The sequence below is a fragment of the Pelophylax lessonae genome (assembly GCF_965119305.1).
Source record: "Pelophylax lessonae genome assembly, chromosome: 4".
Classification (NCBI taxonomy): domain Eukaryota; kingdom Metazoa; phylum Chordata; class Amphibia; order Anura; family Ranidae; genus Pelophylax; species Pelophylax lessonae.
Genome location: NC_138771.1, coordinates 648,195,599 through 648,215,918, shown reverse-complemented (window position 1 = coordinate 648,215,918; position 20,320 = coordinate 648,195,599). Strand labels below are relative to the sequence as shown.

The window sequence follows — 20,320 nt, the reverse complement described above, 5'->3', positions numbered from 1 at the left end:
AAAAGGGAAAAAGGAAAAAAGAAAAAAAAGGGGAGGAAACACTGAGAGGGAAAGAAGAGAAAGGAGAAAAAGAAGGAAAAGAAACAGGAAGGGAAGGGGGGTAGGGAAGATAGGGAGGAATAAAATGAAAGGGGAAGGGAAAGAAAAGGGAAAAAGGGGAGAAAGAAGAAAAGGAAGGAAGAAAAGGGAGGGGGAAGAGGGGGGCACCTCATAGGCATACTTAGAACCACACCCCAAAACACATTTTGATACTCCTCCCGAGTATGGCGATACCACAAGTGTGAGATTTTTTCACAGCCTAGCCACGTAGAGAGGCCCAAAATTCAAGGAGCACCTTCAGGAATTCAAGGGGCATTATTAACTTACATCTAATGTTCTGACTACCTATCATACTTTTGGAGGCCCTGGATCACCAAGTAAACACCCCAAGATATTTTCTAAGAGGCATAATGAGTCTTTTCAATACTTAATTTTTATTTTTATTTTTGCCACAAGTTATTGGAAAATCAAAGAAAATAAAAAGTTTTTTTTATTTTACACAAATGTGCATGACACTGTTTATCTTCAGCCTCTGCAGTATATTTCAAGGCAATAGACGCAAGAACAGATCAAAGATTGGGTGCATGTGATAGATAAGAAGCTTTATCTTTCTTTCCCAGAAAACATGTATTCTTAGTGGGCTGTGAGAACCTCAGAATTTGTTTTCAAACATACTTAAAATGTAGGTATTGCCCAATCCTGTTTTGATAGGACGCGGATAATAGTAGTCTGTTGTGAATTTTTTTTGCAAAATGTACTATTATTGGTTGCTGTAATACTCTGTTTTTCTTTATTTTTACTAATGGGTCTTTTTCAGCTCTAGGTAATGAATCAAACAGTGGTCACCTGGTTTATACTCATTGGTTTTCAGAATATTCCTAACTACAAAGGTTTCCTCTTCCTAGCATTTCTTCTCCTCTATGTGGGTACCATATCAGGCAACCTCCTGATCATCTACCTGGTGGCAATAAGTCAAAGTCTTAGTTCTCCTATGTACTTTTTCCTAAGCCACCTGTCATCTTGTGATCTTCTCCTGAGCTCCGTGATAGTTCCTTTGATGATGAACATTGTATTAAAAGTGAAAGAGTCTATTTCATTCTTTGGATGCATTACCCAGTTTTATTTTTTTGGAGCTCTGGCCACAACAGAATGTCTTCTCCTTGCCGTTATGTCTTACGACCGTTACGTAGCCATATGCAACCCATTAAGATACTCTTCAATCATGGACCTTCCAAGATGCACCCAGCTAGTTTTTTGGTCCTGGTTTTTGGCATTCTCTGTCATGTTCACCACAGCTATTCAGATGAGTAGACTAGATTTCTGTGGTCCCAATGCTATTGACCATTTCTTCTGTGATCTGGCTCCTCTCCTGCAGCTATCATGTTCAGACACAACTTTTATAGAGATTCATAATCTCATTACAGGTCTTCCAGCAACATTTATCCCTTTAATGTACATTACTGGTACATATATTTCTATCTTCATCACAATAGTCAGAATACCAACCAAAACTGGCAGACAGAAAGCCTTCTACACTTGTAGTTCCCACTTGACAGTTGTGTCCATCTATTATGGGACTTTGGTTGTTGTTTATCTTTTTCTTTCTAAAGAGCATGCATTGAACATTAACAAAGTACTTTCATTGCTGTATACGGTGGCCACACCATTGGTAAACCCTATTATCTATAGCTTCAGGAACCAGGAGATCAAAACAGCCTTTTCCAAATTAGTTCTCATGAAAAAAAACAAACTTTGGGATAAATGAGAATTGACCATAGGTATAGGGAAAGGGATTTGTTAAAAAGGATACTGCACTGCGATGTGTTGCCCAACAAGCATTACAAAATGGTGGTTTGTAGATGTATAAAATGGCTGTGTAGAAGGTAGAAATTGCTTATGCATTGATTGCACTAAAAACATCATTGAGTAGAAAAAAGTCTGATGTATGGGTTGGCCAAGATTGAAAAAAGGGAAAATATAATTTTTATGCTGAAATAATGTACTTATTGGGGTTGATACGCTATGGGCAAATAGCAAAGGGAATAAACCTATGCGCTACCAGTAGGTATAAGAAGAAAATAACCAGAAAAATATATGCAGTGGAACACCAGTAATAAGCAGCCAATTCAGTAGTGTCGCCACATACCACAATAATATATGAATAGAGAGAATCAGCGCTCAAATCCTTGGAAATGATGGACCACCCAATAACGGATCAATAAATATATAAAAAGCACTTAATACAAGATGTGGTAAAAAATGATGATGCAGCAATACAATCAAATAACAATAAATATCCTTAGTGAAGTTAATAAACGATGTAATAATCAATAAACGGTCATAAATAAATCATAAAATGTACCATGAATATAATAAAGTGATAAGTGCTGATAAAGTGCAAAAATGATGATAGACTACTAAGCACTAGGGATGATCGAACAGTTCGGGTCGACCATCTGTTTGACCCGAACATTGACTGTTCGAAATTCGGCCGAATTTCAAACTTTTTGCTGAAAAAGTTCGGAATTCGGCAACCAGAACCGACCAAAATGCAATGGGACAGGAACTGGGCTTTAAAAGCCCGTGATTGGACCAGAACCATCAGTAAAAGCCAATTGAGGGGGCAGGAGGATGCTAGGAATTTGATTGGAGTGACTAGGGGGTCCAGAGGCCAATCAGTAGTGAATACGCCCCCCAGTATATAACATAGCCCAAAAAAACGCCTGCTACAAAAACGCCCAGGTGTGTTGTTGCAGGCGTTTTTTTGGGCATTTTTTGGGCGTCTTTGGAGGCAGGCATAACATCTCAACTTCTGTATAGGGGTATATATACACACATACTTATATGTATTTATACACATACACACATATAGGTGTGATAGGAGCGTAGTCCTATGCCTGTTAATTATTTCATTAGCGCAGGCATAGTGTTCTGCTACTTTCACACCTATATATGTGTATGTGTATATATACATACATGTGTGTGTGTGTGTATATACCCCTACACAGAAGTTCTGATGTCATGCCTGCCTCCAAACACGTCCACAAAAAAGCCCAATAAAACGCCAGCAACAAAAAGCCGGGTGTCACAGGGGCGAAGCCACTATCCTGTTCTATTGCAATTCTAATACAAACAAACTTTTTTTCTGGTTCTGGACATGCTACAGAGCTGAAACTTCACAGGTACACTTTTTAGACCCCACAGACACTAAATCCAAATAAATCTTTTTTCAATAATTTTTTCAATAATTGGCTCTCTATCAAAAATGACAATTTTTAAGAATTTTTTTTGTGTGATTACCGTAATAGTCCCTGGGGCATGACCCAGAACCCTAGGCACTTTTTAGGGGCATTTATTGGGTTTTAGGGCTTCAAAATGGTGTTTTTTGATTACCGAAGTTCGGGTCCCATTGATTTCAATGGGGTTCTAAAATCTGGGCCGAACTTTCGGGAAGTTCGGGCGTTCTGGTCGAACCGAACTTTTCAAAAGTTCGATCATCCCTACTAAGCACCAGTAGCTAAAAAAGTGACAGTAGTTGAGCTATGTTGAATAGGTGAGGAAAAGATACAAATCAAAGTGTAAAGTATAGTGAAAGTATTAAAGGTGTTAAAAATTGACAATATCAATCACAAAATTCCATAAAATGTATAAAAAATAGGATATATTCATGTGCTAATATATTCAAGTGCTGATTTTAAGCGTGAATAAATAAAGTGCTGAAAAGTCCATAAAAAGATCCAGTGACTATAAAAAGATGATTCCGGTGACAGCCAGGTGCGATGGTAAGTGAGCTAAAAACATCTAGCATTAAGTGTAATGGCCGCTCACCTCCATTAACACTCAAATGAGCGTTTTGGTGCAATCATTCACCATATAGGACCTCTCGATCTTCTCCAATAAATGTAAAGCTTATATATGCCGACAATCACCATGCAAGATCTTATAATATTCTCCAAACAATATGCAATGCTTCAAAACTGGATAATAAACTGGATAATCCTTTCCTTTTTAAACAATATCCTCCTTAAAGTAGAGTTCCACCCATTTTAGTCACTTTAGATGTATGTAATCCCCTTTAAAACGACTTTTACCGAAAAAAAAAAACTTTCCATTGGTAAAAGTCGTTTTAAAGGGGATTACATACATCTATGTAATCCAATTTATTAAAAATGGGTGGAACTCCACTTTAACCACGATATGCCATCAATTTCCGGGACATTCACTCATTGAGATTGGGATATAAGAGAAAGACTCTCATGGTGCAGTAAATCAGGGTAAGGTTTAATCAAAGAATGCAGATCACTTACAATTAGGTACAGGAAGATGCGTATAACAAACACAGGGCCGCCGATGCGGTATACTCCGATTAAACGGCTGTGTAGAAGGTAGAAATTGCTTATGCATTGATTGCACTAAAAACATCATTGTGTAGAAAAAAGGCTGATGTATGGGTTGGAAAATAAACAAATGGTAAGAAATATCAGCGCTCAACCCTATCAGATAGCAGCTGAACACTAAAACAGGCACAGAAACAAAACCTGGGTAGCAAAAATATAAACGGTAAAACAGTGCAGCGCTCTAAAAATAATAAAAATAATGAACCACAATGAAATAAAATCACAGCTAAAATCGCAGATAAAACACAAAAGCAAAGTCCATCTATAAGAGCCAGATCAAAGGTCGGGTAAGAAGGATCAAAAAAGGGTAGTAGGTGTAATAGTCCTTATAAGGTGCAAAGATTCCTAATGAATTCCCGAGGAGCCAGGTGCAGATAGCAGAAGACACACACACTCCCTCCACCTTCCAGAGTGGCCTCTCACCTTATTAAGGTATTACACGGGCATTGTAAACATAGACACATCACCAACTCCGACCTCTTGATAATCCTTCCAGTTATCAATGAAGGAAAACAATCTGTAGTAAGCATGAACCTACACAGCTTCGTACTGCACACTCCTGGATGTCTCTCCGATGACAGGGTATTGAAAGGAAAAAAACGCCAGGATAGTGTAATACTGACTTTTAATATGATTAAAACATCACAAAGTGGCCTCTTACTTGTTAAAGATGGACATCAGGCATATAACAATAGAAGGACCGGGACAGCGGGACTCGCTCGGTGTCACTCGGTCTCCTCCGTGCCAGCGGGTGACGTCAGACGCTCGACTCCTCCTCCCTCCGCACGCGTATTGCCTCCGTGGGTGGAGGCTTCGTCAGCGATGAAGAGGATTGGTCCAACGTCACCTTATAAATAATCCTCCCCTTAATCTGATTGGCCAGTCCTTCTAAAACGTTCCTATGGATACCCTAATGCCGGAACTAGAGGGAAATCCCGGCTCAGACTTCAGGCAATCCCGAGTATGGCTATAAACAAGATGAGAGGAAACTTAACCCCTTCTCCACCTTCGGGCAGCTTAATACACTCCCCAAAGCCAATTATTAACAGGATCAGGATGGATAGCACTCAATTAATGTGCTTAATTAAAAGTTTAAAAAATAATACAACAGCGTATGACGCCGTATACCCGTTGGCACGGAAGATACATAAAAAATATATACATCATAAAGATACATGTTAAAAACGATAAAAACTTTAAACATGATAATACAACTACTTAGGACACTGCACATATAGCTATATAAATAGAAATAAAAATGAACATAAAGGAATAATTTATCGATCAGAAATAAAACAATTCAAATCAAAATCCGTGTTCAAACCCCGGGGTACGGCAACCTTCATTTCATAAATCCAAAAGGATTCCCTTTTACTTAATTGGCGAATGTAGTTGCCGCCCCTCCAGTGCTTTTTAACTTTTTCAATGCCCCAGAATTTCATATCCTTGGGGTCTTTGTTATGGAAGTTTTTGAAATGCTGGTACAGAAAATGGGGGGATTTTCCTTTTCTAATGCACCTAACATGTTCAGCAAGTCTTACTTGGAGGGCTCTTGAGGTCCTACCAACGTACTGTAGTCCACAACTACATTCGATCACATACACAACCCCAGTAGTCGCACAGGTAATAAGATCATTGATCTTATACTCTCTACCTGTCGCCTGAGCCACGAAATCCTTCCTGCGTTTCACATTCTTTTTCGCAGAACGGCACACAATGCATTTGCCACATGCATAAAAACCTTTTAGGAAAGCAAACAATTTATTATGTGCCTCCACTGGAGGATCTACCACTCCTGGGGCTAAAATATTCCTCAAAGTAGGTGCCCGTTTATAAACAAAACGTGGTCTGGCTGGGAGATGGTCGCGTAGTACTCGGTCTTGCATCAAAATGGGCCAATGTTTGTTAAAAATACTTTCAATTTTTTTGTATTGAATATTGTAATCTAAAACAATCCTTACATCACCCTTTGGTGCTTCTCGTTTGGGGCCACTAGTTAACAGCGTATTACGGTCAATCTCTTTGACACTTGAGAGGTCCTTAGATAGTCTCTCTTTATTGTAACCCTTCTGTAAAAACCTTTCAGATAAGACATTGGCCTGTTCCATATAGTCAACTTCTGAGGAACAATTGCGTCTTAGCCTGACAAACTGCCCTTTCGGAATGTTACAGAGCCAAGAGGCATGATGGCAGCTGTCGAGAGGGATGTATGCATTTCTGTCTGTTGGTTTGAAGTGGTTACTAGTCATGAACCCTCTGGTTCCCTTTGAGATGACCAGATCCAGAAAAACTACACTGGTAGTACTAGTGGTCCATGTGAGTACTATGTTTTTGTTATTATTATTTAATTTACTCATAAATGTCTCAAGGTGGTCCATTTCACCGTTCCACACAAAGAACACGTCATCGATGTACCTTTTATAGCACACCAGTTCGGGGGGACGGTCATGAAACACCACCTCCTCCTCCCAGTGGGCCATAAATAGGTTGGCCACACTGGGAGCGAAACGGGCGCCCATGGCCACACCTCTTTTCTGGAGATAATAGTTATTGCCATACCAGAAATAATTTCTTGAGAGGCAAAAGAATAAACTACTTAGGAGAAAACTCCTAAGTTTCCTCGGAAGACTAGATGTTGCAAAAGCCCACTTGACTGCTGCCTCTGCTTCTTCATGATCTATGATAGTGTACAGCGAACCTACGTCCGCTGTAACTAAAATAGAATTAGAAGCGCAGGGCACATCTTGCAGAAGCTGGATAATGTGCTTAGTGTCTTTTAAGTAGGCTTCTGTAGATACTACTAATGGTTGAAGGTGCACATCGACAAATTGGCCCAACCGGGATGTCACGGAATCAATACCGTTGACAATCGGTCTTCCCGGTGGGCGTTCCCTGTCTTTGTGCACCTTCGGTAGACAATAGATAATCGGAGTTCTACAGAAAAGTGGATCCAAATAAAGTGACTCTTTCTTGTTGAGGACTCCCTTATGTTTGCCTGACTCTATTAATTTATATTTTTGCTACCCAGGTTTTGTTTCTGTGCCTGTTTTAGTGTTCAGCTGCTATCTGATAGGGTTGAGCGCTGATATTTCTTACCATTTGTTTATTTTGCTTATACAGTTACTCATATTAGCTGCTCTTTATGGATATTTTCAGCTATCTGGATAAAAGGGAAATTGATCTTGGTGATATCTTCTCTAGTGCTCCAGCCCCTAGTTCAGAAGGAGATGTTTCATCCCTATTTAAGAGACTTGGTTATGCACTAGAGAAGAAGGTAAAAATATGGTGGGATATTACCACCTTTGAATATTACATCAAGAACAAATTAATCCCTAGACGTCTGAGGTGGGATGTCCCACCCAATGACGGGTTGTTAGATGAAGAATCCCTCAGTGAGTGGAGGGAATTCTTCTTAAAAAAGGGAGAACAACTGTTAGAATTTTTATTGATGAGGAAACGTCGTAAACTCAAAATTATTGACGCCCAAATTAAGGAGATTCAATCAGCATTGGAACCCTTTAAAGATAAAGAAGAGTTTACTAAAGGTTCTGGGACCCTTCAGAATAGGCTTATTAAATGGGATAATGATACCCAGAATAAGAAAAAGAAGAAATTCCTAAGGGATTGGGAGGATTTCCAAAAAAACGATATTTTTAAGTGGCAAAAAAGTCCCCTTGTGAGTGTCCCTATGGAAGAGGAAGAGAGTGGCCAACAGGATGACCCCCCCCCCCCCCCCCCCTGCGACCCCCGTTCCTCCAATCAGGAATACACAAGCTGGATATTGGAGAGCACCTTCCACCCCTGTGTATCAATATGATAATAGGAGTGGACCAGGTAATAGGGGAGGAAAAAGAGGTGGCAAAAGGGGTAAGGGGAAGAATAATAACACCCCTAGGAGAGGACAGGATAGTTATTATTATAATGACTATCCTCAAAATAATTTTTCCCCTAGACCCCCTGCACAATACCCCCAAAACTCAGGGTGGCAAGTCCCTGCTCGAGGAAGGGGGAAAGGATGGAAACCTAATGCCCAGAGAGGTGGTTACCCTAATAGAGCAAATTACCAACAGCCCTCACAGGTAACCACTCAGAATAGGTATGAACCCCTGAACGAACCACAAGGTAATGGGAATGGGGCTTTTTTAGGGAATCGGGGGGGACAGGCAGTTGCCTACCCCCCCCTCCCCCTCCACCCCTGAACCAAATGGACAACTGGTGGAGAGGCCCGATACAGGAAACAACAGGGAACAAACCAGCCAAAAGAAACAGAGAGGAAAAAGAGGAGGCCGGAGGGTCCAAAGAAAAAAGATCCCGTTAGGGGCAGGGATATACAATTTAAGTGGAGTGACTTTGGGAGTTGAAGAGCTCAAAACCCTAGATAAGGGACTTAAGTTTGCTCCAGCACGTAACCTGAACAAATTTCAAACATATGTTAATATTCAGAAATTTGTTAGGACAATTAACGTGAAAAAATATTGCTTATCCAACCCTATCCTTAAGAACACAACTAATACAGATTCCTCTGCACTAACTAGTTCATCGAGCACAGTTATGCCCAGTTCCAACTTGCGGAATAAATCAGTATTCAATCCTCTCAATAAAAACAATAAATTTATTGATGTCTTCAAAAATATGGTCTGTAAGGACCTGGAGAGTTTGAAGGTTAAAAGGATATCGGACCCACAATATATTAAAGCAGGTATAAAATCTCTTGAAGATAACAAAGGAATTGTGATCAGACCTGCCGACAAAGGTGGAGGTCTGGTAGTACTGAGTCTGGAATACTATAAAGAGGAGATGAACCGCTTATTGGCAGATAGCGATACATATGAACTATTAAGGAGTGACCCCTCTTTGAAATTCAAAGGGGAACTGAGCAAATTAATAGAGTCAGGCAAACATAAGGGAGTCCTCAACAAGAAAGAGTCACTTTATTTGGATCCACTTTTCTGTAGAACTCCGATTATCTATTGTCTACCGAAGGTGCACAAAGACAGGGAACGCCCACCGGGAAGACCGATTGTCAACGGTATTGATTCCGTGACATCCCGGTTGGGCCAATTTGTCGATGTGCACCTTCAACCATTAGTAGTATCTACAGAAGCCTACTTAAAAGACACTAAGCACATTATCCAGCTTCTGCAAGATGTGCCCTGCGCTTCTAATTCTATTTTAGTTACAGCGGACGTAGGTTCGCTGTACACTATCATAGATCATGAAGAAGCAGAGGCAGCAGTCAAGTGGGCTTTTGCAACATCTAGTCTTCCGAGGAAACTTAGGAGTTTTCTCCTAAGTAGTTTATTCTTTTGCCTCTCAAGAAATTATTTCTGGTATGGCAATAACTATTATCTCCAGAAAAGAGGTGTGGCCATGGGCGCCCGTTTCGCTCCCAGTGTGGCCAACCTATTTATGGCCCACTGGGAGGAGGAGGTGGTGTTTCATGACCGTCCCCCCGAACTGGTGTGCTATAAAAGGTACATCGATGACGTGTTCTTTGTGTGGAACGGTGAAATGGACCACCTTGAGACATTTATGAGTAAATTAAATAATAATAACAAAAACATAGTACTCACATGGACCACTAGTACTACCAGTGTAGTTTTTCTGGATCTGGTCATCTCAAAGGGAACCAGAGGGTTCATGACTAGTAACCACTTCAAACCAACAGACAGAAATGCATACATCCCTCTCGACAGCTGCCATCATGCCTCTTGGCTCTGTAACATTCCGAAAGGGCAGTTTGTCAGGCTAAGACGCAATTGTTCCTCAGAAGTTGACTATATGGAACAGGCCAATGTCTTATCTGAAAGGTTTTTACAGAAGGGTTACAATAAAGAGAGACTATCTAAGGACCTCTCAAGTGTCAAAGAGATTGACCGTAATACGCTGTTAACTAGTGGCCCCAAACGAGAAGCACCAAAGGGTGATGTAAGGATTGTTTTAGATTACAATATTCAATACAAAAAAATTGAAAGTATTTTTAACAAACATTGGCCCATTTTGATGCAAGACCGAGTACTACGCGACCATCTCCCAGCCAGACCACGTTTTGTTTATAAACGGGCACCTACTTTAAGGAATATTTTAGCCCCAGGAGTGGTAGATCCTCCAGTGGAGGCACATAATAAATTGTTTGCTTTCCTGAAAGGTTTTTATGCATGTGGCAAATGCATTGTGTGCCGTTCTGCGAAAAAGAATGTGAAACGCAGGAAGGATTTCGTGGCTCAGGCGACAGGTAGAGAGTATAAGATCAATGATCTTATTACCTGTGCGACTACTGGGGTTGTGTATGTGATCGAATGTAGTTGTGGACTACAGTACGTTGGTAGGACCTCAAGAGCCCTCCAAGTAAGACTTGCTGAACATGTTAGGTGCATTAGAAAAGGAAAATCCCCCCATTTTCTGTACCAGCATTTCAAAAACTTCCATAACAAAGACCCCAAGGATATGAAATTCTGGGGCATTGAAAAAGTTAAAAAGCACTGGAGGGGCGGCAACTACATTCGCCAATTAAGTAAAAGGGAATCCTTTTGGATTTATGAAATGAAGGTTGCCGTACCCCGGGGTTTGAACACGGATTTTGATTTGAATTGTTTTATTTCTGATCGATAAATTATTCCTTTATGTTCATTTTTATTTCTATTTATATAGCTATATGTGCAGTGTCCTAAGTAGTTGTATTATCATGTTTAAAGTTTTTATCGTTTTTAACATGTATCTTTATGATGTATATATTTTTTATGTATCTTCCGTGCCAACGGGTATACGGCGTCATACGCTGTTGTATTATTTTTTAAACTTTTAATTAAGCACATTAATTGAGTGCTATCCATCCTGATCCTGTTAATAATTGGCTTTGGGGAGTGTATTAAGCTGCCCGAAGGTGGAGAAGGGGTTAAGTTTCCTCTCATCTTGTTTATAGCCATACTCGGGATTGCCTGAAGTCTGAGCCGGGATTTCCCTCTAGTTCCGGCATTAGGGTATCCATAGGAACGTTTTAGAAGGACTGGCCAATCAGATTAAGGGGAGGATTATTTATAAGGTGACGTTGGACCAATCCTCTTCATCGCTGACGAAGCCTCCACCCACGGAGGCGATACGCGTGCGGAGGGAGGAGGAGTCGAGCGTCTGACGTCACCCGCTGGCACGGAGGAGACCGAGTGACACCGAGCGAGTCCCGCTGTCCCGGTCCTTCTATTGTTATATGCCTGATGTCCATCTTTAACAAGTAAGAGGCCACTTTGTGATGTTTTAATCATATTAAAAGTCAGTATTACACTATCCTGGCGTTTTTTTCCTTTCAATACCCTGTCATCGGAGAGACATCCAGGAGTGTGCAGTACGAAGCTGTGTAGGTTCATGCTTACTACAGATTGTTTTCCTTCATTGATAACTGGAAGGATTATCAAGAGGTCGGAGTTGGTGATGTGTCTATGTTTACAATGCCCGTGTAATACCTTAATAAGGTGAGAGGCCACTCTGGAAGGTGGAGGGAGTGTGTGTGTCTTCTGCTATCTGCACCTGGCTCCTCGGGAATTCATTAGGAATCTTTGCACCTTATAAGGACTATTACACCTACTACCCTTTTTTGATCCTTCTTACCCGACCTTTGATCTGGCTCTTATAGATGGACTTTGCTTTTGTGTTTTATCTGCGATTTTAGCTGTGATTTTATTTCATTGTGGTTCATTATTTTTATTATTTTTAGAGCGCTGCACTGTTTTACCGTTTATATTGATGTATGGGTTGGCCAAGATTGAAAAAAGGGAAAATATATTTTTTATGCTGAAATAATGTACTTATTGGGGTTGATACACTATGGGCAAATAGCTTGTTCACTCTGAAAGAGAAGAATCACTTTGAAAGGGAATTTTCCCTAGAGTTTAGTAAATGTGTTGAAAATTCGCTTTGCAAAGAAAAAAATAAATAAAATTGCACATAATTGGAAAGTGGACCTCAGCAGCGCTTTTATTCACTAAGCTCTGGGGAAAATTATGTTCATATTTTAGTAATTCAACTCCATTATATCATGTTTTGTTTTTGGGGGGGGCGCAAAAAGAAAAATGTAATAGGTATTGCTTTGCGGCAAAAAACGCGGTAAAAAATTGCGTGACTTTGAGGTCATGGTACAGGCATGGCACAGGTGATGGTATAGGCATGGCACAGGTGATGGTATAGGCATGGCACAGGTGATGGTATAGGCATGCACAGGTGATTGTATAGGCATGGCACAGGTGATGGTACAGGCATGGCACAGGCATGGCACAGGTGATGGTATAGGCATGGCACAGGCATGGCACAGGTGATGGTATAGGCATGGCACAGGTGATGGTGGTGATGGTATAGGCATGGCACAGGCATGGCACAGGTGATGGTATAGGCATGGCACAGGTGATGTTATAGGCATGGCACAGGTGATGGTATAGGCATGGCACAGGCATGACACAGGTGATGGTATAGGCATGGCACAGGTGATGGTATAGGCGTGGTACAGGCATGGCACAGGTGATGGTATAGGCATGGCACAGGTGATGGTACAGGCATGGCACAGGTGATGGTATAGGCATGGCACAGGCATGGCACAGGTGATGGTATAGGCATGGCACAGGTGATGGTACAGGCATGGCACAGGTGATGGTACAGGCATGGCACAGGTGATGGTATAGGCATGGCACAGGTGATGGTATAGGCATGGCACAGGTGATGATATAGGCATGGTACAGGTGATGGTATAGGCATGGCACAGGTGATGATATAAGCATGGTACAGGTGATGGTATAGGCATGGCACAGGTGAGGGCACAGGTTGGCTTCAATCACTTACCTGCTCTCCTCCTGGGCTGCCTGTGAGACGTCCATGGCGCTGCTCCTCTCCTCAAGTCCTCTTCTTCTGACGGCGGCGGGATTCTGGGAACCGTCCACGGCGCTGCTCGTCTCGTCCTCTTCAGTCTTCTGGTCTTCCGATCGGTCCGGGCAGCGGGGAGGAGATTGGGCGGTGACGGTGCGTGACTGACGCACGCACCGGCACTGCCCCCATTGCGACATCAGCAGGGTCAGCAATCGGATGTCCTGGATGATGATTGGTCCAGGCTGGAGACTGGACCAATCACAGCCAGGATATCACGAAAGTGGGGGTGTCCTAGCGCTATGACCTGCGTCCAGGTTATGCCCCCAGAAGGCAGCCAATCGGTGCCTCTTCTGGGTCGTAAACCCCCCCCCCCCCCCATAGCCACCACATAGGCCGGCGAACGCAATTTTTTTTTTAAACTTTATTGTTCTTTTTGTAATTTTTTTTCCCTTTTTTTAGGGGGGGCGGTGCCCTGGTGCCCCCTATGCACAGGCCGCCACTGTCTAGTACAGTGATGTTGACCCTTGACACCCCAGATGTTTTGGAACTACATTTCCCATGATGTTCATGCACTCTGCAGTGTAGTTGAGCATCATGGGAAATGTAGTTCTAAAACATCTGGGGTGCCAAGGTTCACCATCACTGCTCTAGTGATTTAGAGTCTAGTGTGAGAACCACTGAGCACAGACACGGATCAAGTTATAGATGCTCCCCAAAGTGTCAGTTTCTGGTGGACAATTACTCTGAAACTGAGTGACGTGCATACAGCTATATAGGTAAGTATTTACTTTTTGCTTTGGCAGAAACACCTTATTTAATTTAAACACCAATTTAATTTCTAAATTAAACACACAGAGGGCGCACCGACCTAGTGCATTATCCCGAGACAAATAATTTATTAGATAAAAGCACAGTACCTTATTTTCCGGCGTATAAGACGACTTTTTAACCCCTGAAAATCTTCTCCAAAGTCGGGGGTCGTCTTATACGCCGGGTATTGTCTTATACGCCGGACTGTAGAATATGCGGTGGAGGGGGGGTGGCTCAAAAACATCCGCGGTATGCCCGGGGTATAGAGAGAACATCGATGTGTCCGGAAAACATGCCTACATGCCTCTTTCACCCGTCTGACCCGCCTGCCCTTGTATCCTACCTTCTTCTCCACGTCCCTGTGTCCCTGCGTATCGCTCCTCAGGCCCGCTGTAATGCTGTGTAGGCGCGCATGCGCGAGAAGATCCTGCGCATGCGTATTGCATCATGGATACCGACTGGAGACCTACGGTATCCTAATGCTAAAAAAGAAGGGGGAATTCTAATAAAACCATAAATCGTTATCCCCATAAAACATATACACAAATAAGCATTACACACACCATAGCGCTGGTCGGTTTTTGTTTTTATTATTCTCATGCTACTGTCATAGACTACAAGCAGGGGCCAGCCAGGTGAAAGAGGTGGGTTTATCTGGTCACATCTATTATTAGATAAAGGGGTGAAAATAAGTGGAACAAAATAAATGTGTTTCCTAACTGAGTGTATACAATATAACAATATTACATTTAAAAGGTGAAATATAAAAGATAAAATATAAAATTACTCATACCCACCCCTTTATCTGGTCTCTCTTTTTTCCATACCCTGGGCAATACCATCTCTGAGACAGGGAGGGCTGGGCAGGCAGGTGTGCGTGTGCATTGGAAGAGGGGTAGTCTTATACCGCGAGTATATCCCAAACTCTATATTTTAACTGGAAAAGTTGGGGGTCGTCTTATACGCCCAATCGTCTTATACGCCCAGTCGTCTTATACGCCCAGTCGTCTTATACGCCGGCAAATACGGTAAGTAATGTACTCACAAAGGCAGCAAGAAATTGTGCATCACAGATCACTGTACATTCCATCCAATGTATCAATACGTATGGGTGTAACAGTCACTGAAGACCCCGTGGGCTGACGCATTCTTGAGTGCCGTGTCACACTTGTGCGATGCGGGAAGGCTGCAAATTCGCAGCCTGTTCCCGCATCGCAAACGCACATATGGCAGTTCACACTGCCATATGCGATACGCTGGGGGTGTCAATGAAATGTTAACGACACCCCCAGTTTGATAGCATATCGCAGTGCGATCTGACAGTTCGCACAGGATCGGATCGCACAAGTGTGAACCACTGTGCGATCCGATCCTGATGCGGCGGAAAAAATGCCTCATGTGCGACTTTTGTGCGGGTGCAGTGCGAATTTAGCCATACAAAGTGTATGGCTGAATTCGCACTGCACATCCGATCGCATGTAATGAAGGAGCAGTGCGCTCCGATATTACATGCGATCGCCGCACACGCGGAAGTGTGAACCGGCACTTAAACAGTCACACACACAATGCCTCCTGCGCTTAGGAAAATGGCCCCTCCAGGTGGATGTGCTTTATGTCTTCATTACTCTTAGAAACTGGAAACCACGGTCTTGCTGCCCTCAAAGACTATATGCAAAAATTTAACCAATGGTTAGTGGAAATCCACTGGTTTAAAAAGTGCTTGTGTGCCAAAGCGTAATTAACCACTTGCCGACCACCTGCTCCCCGTCAGGGAGCGATGTATGGGGACGGCGATTTGCGCAGCCGAGCCAGCCTGCCACAGTATATCTGCGCGAATCGCCGTCCCCATATGTTTGTCCCCGGGAGTGAGCATGGGGGGCGCGGTCGGGCGCCGATTCACAAGAGGGGAGGTGGAGGCTGATCTGTGGGGCCGGTGCCCCTGATTGCCGCCGGGCACCCATGAACGCTTGCCGGGAAGACAGAACGGCGGTCTAAACACGGCAGAGCTTTGTTGTGTCAGTTATCATCACGGGGCTCCTGTGATCCTCCTATTTAGGAACACAGCTCCCTGTGTTGATCCAATAAGCCTATCCCCCTCACAGTTAGAAAACACCCCCTAGGCTCACAACTAACCCTTTGATCGCCCCTGGGTTAACTCCTTCCCTGCCAGTGTCAATATTACAGTAACAGTGCATATTTTTAGCACTGATTACTGTAGTAATGTCACTGGTCCCCCCAAAAGTGTCTAAAATGTCAGTTAGGAGTCCGATCTGTCTGCCGCAATGTCGCAGTCCCGCAAAAAATCACAGATCGCCGCCATTACTAGTAAAAATAAATAAATGAATAAAAATGACATAAATCTTTCCCCTAGTTTGTAGACGCGATAACTTTTGCACAAACCAATCAAAATACGCTTATTGGGATTTTTTTTACCAAAAATATGTAGCAGAATACAAATTGGCCTAAAATGATAAAAATTTGATTTTTTTTTTAATTTTTATTGTGAATGTTATGTAGCAGAAAGTGAAAAATATTGTTTTTTTTTTTTTTTTTCAGAACTGTCGCTCTTTTTTTGTTTATAGCGCAAAAAATTAAAATCGCACAGGTGATCAAATACCACCAAAAGAAAGCTCTGTTTGTGGGGAAAAAATGTACATAAATTCTATTTGGGTACAGCGCCAGGCGACCGCGCAATTGTCCGTTAAAGTAACGCAGCGCAAAATTGCAAAAAATGGCCCGGTCGTTAAGGGGGAAAATCTTCCGGTTCAGAAGTTGTTAAATCTCATAAAAGCTCTTTGCTAACGCCCTGTGGGAGGGGCGAAACTCGTTGACGCAGATTCCGGTTCCTCAGTGACGTCACATCCGGTTAGAGGTGGAACACATGTGGTAGTGCGGACGCCACGCTTGTTCCTGGACTAGGTGAATCTCACGATTGCCCTCACTTCATTGCACAGATTGTATGAACTGAGAATTTATCTCTGGAAGTTTGTTTTTTTATGCGGATTTAAATAAAAGGAATGTATTACATCATTTGGATCCTCTCTCTTCTATATGTGAGTGGTGATCTCAGAAGGACCCACAGAAAGTGATCTCTCTCCACTTACCAGAACAAGCTGGATAGACCCACATGCAGTATTGGTAAGGGGTCCACACAGTCTGGTAAGTGGAAGAACTTTGGGGTGTGGAGCACAGATCACTGCATGAGAGTCACAGAACATTACGGCACTTCAACAGTTTGGCACAGAAGCACTTTATTTGATCAATTTTATGGACTTTTACTGGCTACTTGCTTGTTTTGTATATTGAACCAATTTTTGCACATAGAAGTTTACATGATTTATTTGCACTTTAACCACTTCTGGACCGGAAGGATTTTTCCCCCCTTAATGACCAGGCCATATTTTGCAATTGGGCACTGCATTATTTTAACGGAAAATTGCGCGGTTGTGCAACGCTGTATCTAAATAAAATTGATGTCCTTTTTTTTCCCACAAATAGAGCTTTCTTTTGGTGGTATTTGATCACTTGTGCGATTTTTTCATTTTTTGCGCTATAAACAAAAATAGAGCGGCAATTCTGAAAAAAAAAAAAACAATATTTTTCACATTCTGTTATATAACATTCCCCAAAAAAAAAAATGTGAAATCAAAATTTTTTAACATTTTAGGCCAATTTGTTTTCTGCTACATATTTTTAGTAAAAAAAAAAAAAAAAATCGCAATAAGCGTATTTTGATTGGTTTGCTCAAACGTTATCTACTAACTACAGGAAAGATGTTATGTCATTTTTATTGTTTTTTAAATGTTTTACTAGTAATGGCGGCGATCTGCGTTTTTTTGTGGGACTGCGACATTGCGGCGGACAGATCAGACCCCTAACTGACACTTTTGACTCTTTTGGGGGGACCAGTGACATTACTACAGTAATCAGTGCTATAAATATGGAAGGGGTTAACACAGTGGGTGATCAAGGGGTTAAATGTGTACCTAGGGGAGTGTTTCTAACTGTATAGGGGATGGGCTTTTGAAATGATCATAGAAACCTGTGATCCTATATAGAAGGATCACAGGGGCTCTGTGATCATTGCAGAGAGAAGAACGGTCAGCTGTGTTTACAACAGCTGACCGTTCATCTCTCTCAGGGGGGAGCAATTGCGTGTGTCAGGCAGCATTCGGAGCCGCCGACCCTGTGCATCGGAGTCCCCACTGCCGAGTGGGGGTGAGAGCGTGCCGGCGGCGGCACGCGCTCACCCCCTAGCTGCAGCCGCGCGACCGACGTAGAGCTACGTCAGTTCGCACAGGAGCAGTAAAATTGCGGTGGGCAGTCCGGAAATAATTAAATTAAATCTCTTAGAATGTTCAATGTGGATGAAAGGTTTAACCACTTTAATACAGGGCACTTCCCTCCCTTCCTGCCCAGGCCAATTTTCCCCTTTTAGCACTGTTGCATTTTGAATGACAATTGCACAATCATGCAACACTGTACCTACACCAAATTTATGTCATTTTCCCCCCACAAATAGAGCTTTCTTTTGGTGGTATTTGATCACCTGTGCGATTTTTACTTTTTGCTAAACAAATAAAAAAAGACCGAAAAGTTTGAAAAAAAAAAAAAAGTTTTTTTGTTTATGTTATACAATTTTGTAAATAAATACGTTTTTTCCTGCACTGATGAGCACTAATGAGACTGCACTGACAGGCACTGATGAGGAGGCACTGATGAGGAGGCACTGATGAGGAGGCACTGATGGGGTGGCACTGATGGGGTGGCACTGATAGGCGGCACTGATAGGCGGCACTGATATGCGGCACTGATAGGCACTGATATGTGGCACTGATAGGTAGCACAGACATGCAGCATTGGTGGGCACTGATAGGCGGCACTGCTGGGCACTGATAGGCGGCATTGATGGACACTGATAGGTGGCACTGACGGGCACTGATAGGTGGCACTGACGGGCACTAATGGGCACTGATAGGCGGCACTGGTGGGCACTGATGGGCACTGATGGGCGGCACTGATGGGCACTAATGGGCACTGATAGGCAGCACTGGTGGGCAATAATGGGCACTGGTGGGCGACACTAAAGGATGGCAATGATGGGCACTTGTGGGCAGCACTGATAGGGAGGACACTGGTGGGCATCACTGATGGGGAGGGCAATGGGGGGCTCCCTGAGCCCTGATTGCCATCCCTGGTGGCCATAGTGGGCATCCCTGGGGTCATAGTGGGCATCCCTGGTGGATCTAGTGGCATCCCCCCCCCCCCCCGAGGGTCTGCACTGGTAATCAATGATCTGATTACCAGTGTCGACCCCCCCCCCTGTCAGGGGAGCCGCCGATCGGCGCTCCTTTACTCGTGCCTGTCAGGCACGAACTAAGGAAAGCCGATCAACGGCTGTTCCTATTTACTATGTGACCAGCCGTGATTGGACACGGCTGATCACATGGTAAAGAGCCTCCGTCAGAGGCTCTTTACCGAGATCGGAGATGCAGGGTGTCAGACTGACACCTCGCATCACCGATCGCCGCTCTGCGCGCCCCCGGGGGGCGCCCAGAGCTGTGTTATCCTGCCGCCGTCATATGACGTCCGGTCAGGATAACACAACCACATTCCCACCGTCAATTTGTAATAGGGCGGGCGGGAAGTGGTTAAAAAAGTTTGGCACAGAAGTACTTTTTTCAAACCATTAGATTTCAACTAGCAATTGGTTAGGTTTTTGAATATTATATGTTGTAATTGCACTGTGGCACTGTGAGATAAAATAAATATTGCTAAATATAAAGTTGCGCTCAACCAAAATACACTTGGATAAAATCAGAAAAAAAACTGTGCTGAATATAAAGTGCATATGTGAACACATAAGATCAAATAAAAATGCAGATATAAATACCAAAAAATGCAGATGCAAATAAATATATGTGACTTTGCAAACAATTGGTGATCCACATTAAATACAGATAAAAGAATAAATTAATATAAATATAAGTGACAGTACACCGAATTAATGAGTAACAGTCCAATGAGTATTATAGAATGTTGGGGAATTGATAGTAGCAACAAAACCAGCACTTGATACCAATCTCCAACACCTCCACCAGAAAAAAACAGGGTCACCCGGTGTGCACTAAAGGCTTACCAGATGAGGCAGACCCCTTGATTATAGGGGGTCAGTTCAGGCAGGGAATCACAACAAGCAGGATAATTAGCCAGTAACAGTCAATACC

The 20,320-nt window shown here is 42.8% G+C and overlaps 1 protein-coding gene across 1 annotated transcript; it reads left to right on the top strand.

Annotated features, from left to right (window-relative positions):
• Nucleotides 1-865: 865 nt before the first annotated feature.
• On the top strand, nt 866-1,804 carry LOC309553004 (olfactory receptor 11L1-like; the record flags this gene model as incomplete). Its single annotated transcript, XM_082253907.1, has 1 exon — nt 866-1,804. The coding sequence occupies one exon, from the start codon at nt 866-868 to the stop codon at nt 1,802-1,804; it is 939 nt and encodes a 312-aa protein (XP_082110033.1).
• Between the last annotated feature and the right edge of the window lie 18,516 nt (nt 1,805-20,320).